Source organism: Anarrhichthys ocellatus, unplaced genomic scaffold (genome assembly GCF_004355925.1).
Source record: "Anarrhichthys ocellatus isolate YVR2014 unplaced genomic scaffold, GSC_Weel_1.0 scaffold1, whole genome shotgun sequence".
NCBI lineage: Eukaryota > Metazoa > Chordata > Actinopteri > Perciformes > Anarhichadidae > Anarrhichthys > Anarrhichthys ocellatus.
In genome coordinates this window covers 1,975,572-1,983,212 of record NW_022280031.1, presented here as the reverse complement: position 1 = coordinate 1,983,212, position 7,641 = coordinate 1,975,572, and the positions used below count along the sequence as shown (strand labels likewise).

The following is a 7,641-nucleotide window of genomic DNA, read 5'->3' as shown; positions in this document are numbered from 1 at the left end:
TGTGTGTGTGTGTGTGTGTGTGTGTGTGTGTGTGTGTGTTGCTCTACCTCATCCTCTCCTGCTACCTGTTTTCTCATTCTGCAATATGAGGGTCAGAGCAGCTTATTACTCGTATCTAAAACTCGGTCAACCTTTTCCTCTGAACTGTCACTCACACCTGCTCCTCTCGCTGAAAGCAGGCTGTTACCTCGCCAGGATCACCCCCCCCCCCCACCATATCTTCACTAATTCCTTTCCCACAGTGGAGACCTGTCTGCTCTAAATACTGAGCATTCACTTACAAACTTCAACACATCCCGACGCAAACCCAATTGTAGTGTCTCTCACGACACAGATGCTTTTCTCCTGCCTACTCATCCAAACTGAACGTGCATGCTCGCACTGACTCGCGCGTGCAAGGCAGCAACTTTTAACTGCTCACTTCACTGCCCTCTTTGGCAGTGCACAAGAGGCCCTTTTATCTGTTTTGCTATACCCACCCGCTGATTCACTTCATTCACTCCGTGACTGCTTCCCTTTGTTGCTGCAGAGCCCCACTTTAGCTAGTACCGTCAGATGGAGTGTCCCACCATTACGGAGCTGTGTTTTTATTAAGCACCATAACTACTTTGCCACTAGGCCTGAAGTAGGGGCCATATTTTTCCCCTGGCGTGTCTCTGCGGAACTATTTACTGTTTTATGGCAGAATCTGCCAGGCCGGGCTCCTCTCCAGATTTTCAGAGTGTTGTTACCTAGATTTGAGCAGCCTTTTTTAATTTATTTTGTATAAATTTGTTTCACTATCGGCGTTCATCAGCTACTGCACGTCACCCTCTTGTGTTCTTTACCCCCTCCAGTAACCCTGCCTCTTAATCTAATGAACATGTGCTGATCCAGTTTAGATATCAGTGGAAAGGAAGATTGTCATGATAATGAATATTAATTGGAACACTAAAAAGATTGTTTACCGCTCTGATCATTCGCCAGCGAGTCATTTGCATGTTAGCGAGCTATTTATTGGTTTTGCCTTTTTCAATAAATGCTGGCAAGAGACTGCAAGGATTTATTGAATTACGCTGTAATATTTCGGGCCTCTGAAGACCACCGAGGAGTGTAATAACAGCAGCTCCTGTTTGAAATGTCTGGCCTTTGAGAAGATAGGTACTGCTTACAGATGTAGAGTTATCATCAAATGTTAACGGTGGGGGTAAAATGCTAATGTTTTAGCGCCAAGAGGTTTTATCTCGCATTTAAATATAATATGCAGCAAGTTTAGGTATATAGTTTAGTTTTATAATAACTATAATGGTTTCTGGTAGCACCCTATACATCAATGATAATATATGCATGAATATATATTTGGTATAAATATTTGTCAGTTCACATTTTTGCTCTGTGTTCCAGATTTTAAATTAAGCAGGGACTGAAACTGCCGTGCTGAATGACAGCTGAGTGGAGGTTTGAGTGTGTTTACGTCTAGATTGGGGATTTAGGGTCTTGTACTGAAAAAGTTCAAATGTAAATATAATTTGTGTGAAAATGTCCTGTTTCATGTTTCATACATGTGAATCCTAATGTTGTGTTTGTTCCCTCTCTTCACCCTCAGCTGAGTACTGACATTAAGGCCTACCTGCTGGCTGATATGGCTCACATCAGTGGCCTGGTGGCCGCCAAAGCCGTCCCCTCTCCCTTTGACCATGCTGACCTGGTCACCTCCACCACACACAAGTCCCTCCGAGGAGTCCGGTAAGAACAAGAGACGCCGCTGCATCATTTTAGTTAGTTATTGTTTGTTAATTGTGCTTATAGTAATTTTGTGATGTTTTGATTCCCTTCCAATGAGATAGCTGTTGAGCCTTGTTGGGTTGTAGAGAGAAAGTCAACGTTGAAAATGCTTTGTCAGTTAATTAGTCCGTTCTGTTCAGGGCTGGCATCATCTTCTATCGTAAGGGCGTTCGCTCAGTGGACAAGAAGGGGAAGGAGGTCATGTACGATCTTGAGGACAAGGTCAACTTCTCTGTGTTCCCCTCCCTGCAGGGCGGACCTCATAATCACGCCATCGCTGGTGTGGCTGTGGCACTCAGACAGGTCAGCACAACACACTAACTAACGCCCGATTTCAACTTTATTTGTATTGATATAACACTTAATTACCTTGGTCTGGTATTTCCTAATAAGAACTTGATGACTTTGATCCAATTTTAACAGTGAAACAAAATGTTACCATTGAATTGCATTGGTTCTACTTGACAAAGGAACTTGTTCCATGAGCTACAGTGGGCATCGGTTACTTCTCCTCCTCAACTGTGAACTGGATCCTAATGTTGTGCGAGACAGCGATTGAAATTGAATCCGTTAAAGAGGATGGAAGGGCAAATGTCTCTCACTTGTAACAACATATGTTTTTATAATATCTGATATTCTTCATATCTGATTAATAATTTCTCAGCCCCAACTGAAAACAAGCAAACTCTAACTGTAGTTCTGTCTTGCTCAACCCTTTTGTTATTTTGTGTGTGTTTGTATCCAGACACAGTCTCCCATGTTCAAGGAGTACATCTCCCAGGTACTGAGGAACGCCAAGTCTATGGCCGGTGCTCTCCTCAGCAAAGGCTACACCCTGGTATCAGGTAATCTAACTTGTATTAAAACATTGTTTTTAGTAATTCACAGGGAGACACTGGCTCAGCAAACAGCAGAAAGAAACACTGAAACAACACACAACCCAGTCAATAAAGAGAAATGTCCTGTCACAAAATGCAAATTACATGACAGGGAAAAAAGGCATTTAAATTCATGAAGTGCAAAGAGGCTAATGCCAGTGTAGCTGTCCTGTCAGTCAAGGAAATAAAACCAGATGAAAGTGGTCACTTTCCGGTTGTGAGCGAATGCTTGAATCTTGTACTGCATTTAATCCGCTGGCCTCAGCTCTTTTTTGATGTATAGCCTTCAATTGATGCCCTAAAAAATACAGACTTGTCCTGTGCTGACACTGCATTGTGTGCATGCTCCTTTTTTCAATCTCTTTGTAGATGTATGTGTAAAAAGAGTGTTAGGGTCACAGTCAACAGGAAACTTGTAAAAAGGAGTGTGTACTAACTCAAGTAAGTTGGTTGTAGTGATAGCTGAGGGAAAATGTATTACATTTATCTACAATATAAACTCAGTTTTCAGTTCATTAGATGCATCTTACTTAAGTAAGGTAGGATGTATTGCAGGATTGTTGTATTAGACTGCATTGATTTAAGAGAGGTGGTGATTTAACTGTGATCATTTCAGAGGGTGTAGTTTGTGTCTGATGTAGCCAACGCTCCTTCATATAAAGAGAGACAAAACTATAGAAACACCTCTCTCTATAATGCAATACAGATCAGCAGCACCCGACCTTTAGCCTCAGAAATGTTGTATTAGACTAGATTACTCTTAGCTAAGAGTACCTATGAAGGTATGAAGTAAAACCTATCTATATACTGTATACATCTAACATAAATACAGTGCTCAGATGAAAATATAGCAGATGCACAAGAACTTGTGAAGATGTGAAGCATTGGCGGCCCTGACAACACATTACTCAACAATAATTTGGCTTCATCGTTAACCGCAGTCCGTTTCATATCCTACAGATAACAAATCTAGTTGCGTTACCTCATCCATGTTAAACTAGTGTTGAGGTGGTCCGATCAAAGGCTTAAAAGGGAAATTTGTGTCTACAAAGCTTTGGACTTTCCTCCTCCTTCCTTCAAATGTGTTTTACTACGAATGCTGAATATTTCAGACGGGACCGACAACCACCTGGTCCTGGTTGATCTGCGGCCTAAGGGCATTGACGGGGCTCGGGCCGAGAGGGTGCTGGAGCTTGCTTCAATCACCGCAAATAAGAACACCTGCCCCGGGGACAAGAGCGCCCTGACTCCTGGTGGCCTCAGGCTAGGTGAGGAGCAGCTTCACATTACACTGCGTTTAGCTTGACTCAGACAGGATCTTGTCATACTTATCATCAAGGATTACTTCAGAGACCACATAAAGAAAATGGTGCTTATTTGTGTATTCAAAAAGTTTCCAACCCCAAAATACCTGTAAGTTATGTCAAGGTAATCGGTCTTGATATGATCGTCAACTCGAATTTACTTGTCACGAAGCATCTTCTTTACTTAATTTCACTCACTTTTAAAAAGAAAGTAGTTCTGTAGTTCTGCATATGGAAATTAGTCAGCCACCAATTAAGCCACAAGCACTGAGCAGATCATGATTAATTAAGTATGTTTGGGTTTTTAATCATCTTCCAGGAAGTTCAAGAGCTCCACATCTACACCGCCACATTTTTAGCATTGTCTTAAGGCGAGAAACTGCACTTATTACCTCCTCAGCAGTTTATTCGATTGAGATTTGATCTGCACCGTAACGACCCATCGGCCATCGGCATCATTGTTGGTTTGACCCATCTGGAGTCTGTAGATTTATTACTGATATTTCAAGAAGCTCTAGGGCTCTGTTGTTTTTTTTCCAAAGCACCATATGGTTCCGAAATAGAATATAACGCAGGAAAATGTATCAGAGACCGTTAAACCTGTAGAAGCAAAAGGAAGTGAATGACAGTCCTGACTTTGTACTTCAAGCTGCACATTTTGTGTTCTTCTCCAACCCAGGTGCTCCAGCCCTGACATCCAGACAGTTCAAAGAAGCTGACTTTGTGAAAGTTGTCGAGCTCATGGATGAAGGCTTCAAGATCGCCTTGGATGTCAAGAAAAAGACTGGTAAGCGTACTGTGAGAGGGGAGACCGATAACAATGTATTTGACAACAACATGGGCCTCAGATTTTTGCCTTTTTATTTTGAAAACTATGTCATTATTAGAGAGGCAACAAAAGTACAATATGCTGTGTGTTCTGTTAGATTGTTGAATACTAAAACATTAGCTGGAGCAAAAAGCCCAATGCTGATAAAATAAAGGAAGCTGAATGGCCATGAGGGAAAGCTGAGCCTTTTCTTTCTCTTTAGGAAAGCTCCAGGAATTCAAGAACTTCCTTCTTCAGGACCCAGAGACCGTGACTCGCATCGCCAACCTGCGCCATCGCGTTGAAGCTTTTGCCAGGCCCTTTCCCATGCCAGGCTTCCACGACCATTAAACCAAACACTATAGAGTCTGTGGGGCCATAACAGCCAGGTGGCGTAAAGCTGGCTGAGCAAAAGTGTACGAGGAGATGGGGAATGTCACGATAGTGAATTGTGGTTGCTGCCTGTGAAACAGGTTGACTCCCTTTTGTTTCCAATCAGATCTGGGGATGCTACATATTGGTTTTTTTTTTATACATCTTGTAATCCATCATGTAATCGTTCATGTAAAAACTTTGCCTTCAGTTTGGGGTAAAGAAACAGTCAAATGTAAGGGATTTTGTAGAGCCGAAGAACCTATTTTCTAATATATGCGTAAAGATCTATCTCAGTTCTTCTTGAATGTGGGTGTGTGAGAAGAAAAAACATGTCGTATCAAACAACAACCAACAGCTCTTGGTGTCGGAGACTCTGTGACTTGATTGGTGTATAATTAGTTTTTTATAATGAGATACACTGAGAGGTCTTAATGCTGTAAAGAGTCTTAATTAATGTCACTAATGTTTTAATTACATTCACAAGGAGATGTGTGCATGATGGCTTTCTTTTCTGTTTATTAAACCAGGTACACAAGATGATCGTATGAGGTGATGGGATGTTCTGCCATACAGTGTTGTGCTGGCTCTTAGATTTATGTGGGGCAGTTTTTGAAGATCAGAAATGAACCCAAAATGTTGTCAAATATTATTTATGAAAGTCGGACCTTTTAACTAAGTAGAGATGTGTGCATCTAGTCTCTAAAGTTAGATTGCACAGGAGGTGGACTAAATCCGCTAAACATTTTTTAATATACTGAGCAACTAAAGCAACACTAGAAACTGTGTTCACGTATGTTTACAGTTTTCTATTTTTAACCAAATCAGATATAAGCTCATTTTCTTTTGACGCTGTTGCTACTGCAATGTCTCTTTTTCTTCTTCCAGCATATCTGATGTCAGATTTGAATTGCTAAATAATTTGCTATGATAGATGAATAACCAAATGGAATAATGACAGAAATGTCATACTGGACTATTTTATACTTTTAAGTGCGTTTACAAAGTATCTAAACTTTTCTATGTATCATTTAAAAATAATCAACCGTGTAACGGCCATCATTTCACATTTATCTTGAGGTTTCCAATACCAGCTGAATTGTTGCACTAGAAGAAAGACTCATAGTGCAGTGTGCCTGCTCTTACACAATGGTGTTCAATAATGGAAATTGTGAAGCAGCTTTATTTGGGAAAAAAACAATGTGTGTGTGGCTCACAGAAAGGAGGTGTTGTCATTATCACTGCATCAGTGAGGAAGCAACAGTTCTGTTCGTGAACCGTTCGTAGAGCACAATCGAGAAAAGAGCGTTAGAAATGGAGTTACTTTCTTACTTTGCACAAAACACAGCTTCTAAAGTGAACCAAATCATATCAATTATCCACATCGCAAGTTTTTGACAGACTAAACATTGCCAAACTATACCAAAAGTATTTTACTATGTTCATGAATCTGTTCATCATCTCGGATATGTTGCCAGCCTTTTTACTGAACATCAACTCTGTAAAAGAAAGTTAGTTCAAACTGAGCATTTTATTAACATGTAATTGGTATTAGCTGAGTCCAAATAAAATCCAATAATGCATACATAGTTTGTGTTTTGTCATTGATATCAATACAAATCACTAATTACACATTTTGTCACCAAAAAAAACCATCTAGTGTGGAGGAAGATGTCCTTTAGTCAAAATGCAATAATGTTTCTGTAACAGCTGGAGTTGTGTTATTGCAATGGCAAATAATCTGTTGAGAAAAAAATAGCAGTTTCTGCATCTGTCTTTACAAACTCAAACATTTACTGTATAAACTGGTCTGGAACCAAGATGCTGCTCACTTACTGGTGTGTTTGGGGTCGTTGTCTTGTTGAAACACCCATTTCAATGGCATTTCCTCTTCGGCATAAGGCAACATGACCTCTTCAAGTATTTTGAAGTAAACTGATCCATGATCCCTGGTATGCGATAAATAGGCCCGACACCATAGTATGAGAAACATCCCCATATCATGATGCTTGCGCCACCAAGCTTCACTGTCTTCACAGTGTACTGTGTGGCTTGAATTCAGTGTTTGGGGGTCGTCTGACAAACTGTCTGTGGCCCATAGACCCTGAATTAGGCGAGCAGCATCTTTGTTCCAGACCAACAAGAGTAACGTTATGGAGTGGCCAGCCCAATCCCCGGACCTTAATCCAATATAAAACTTGTGGGATGACATCACAAATGCTGTTTCTGAGGCAAAACCAAGAAATGCAGAGGAATTGTGGAATGTAGTCCAATCGTCCTGGGCTGGAATACCTGTTCACAGGTATTCCAGAAGTTGGTCGACTCCAGGCAACACAGATGTGAAGCAGTTCTCAGAAACAGTGGTTATACAACTAAATATTAGTTCAGTGATTCACAGGAAAGCCAAATGTTCAAGCATTTTTCAGTTTTTACAGTAAATGTTTGAGACAAATGCAGACTGCTATTTATTTGAACAGCCTAATATTCCTTTTTCTTCACTTTCAGTAAAGTAAAT

General features: G+C 40.7%; 1 protein-coding gene across 1 annotated transcript in view; it reads left to right on the top strand.

Annotated features, from left to right (window-relative positions):
• Window positions 1-6,711, top strand: part of shmt2 (serine hydroxymethyltransferase 2 (mitochondrial)) — a 21,743-nt gene extending 15,032 nt beyond the window's left edge. Inside the window, exons 7-12 of the mRNA XM_031846602.1 lie at window positions 1,586-1,725; window positions 1,905-2,067; window positions 2,510-2,609; window positions 3,755-3,910; window positions 4,626-4,733; window positions 4,978-6,711. Of these exons, the coding sequence (XP_031702462.1) occupies window positions 1,586-1,725; window positions 1,905-2,067; window positions 2,510-2,609; window positions 3,755-3,910; window positions 4,626-4,733; window positions 4,978-5,105 (795 nt within the window). The 3' untranslated portion in view covers window positions 5,106-6,711. The remainder of the gene's footprint in view (window positions 1-1,585; window positions 1,726-1,904; window positions 2,068-2,509; window positions 2,610-3,754; window positions 3,911-4,625; window positions 4,734-4,977) is intronic.
• The last annotated feature ends 930 nt before the right edge of the window (window positions 6,712-7,641 follow it).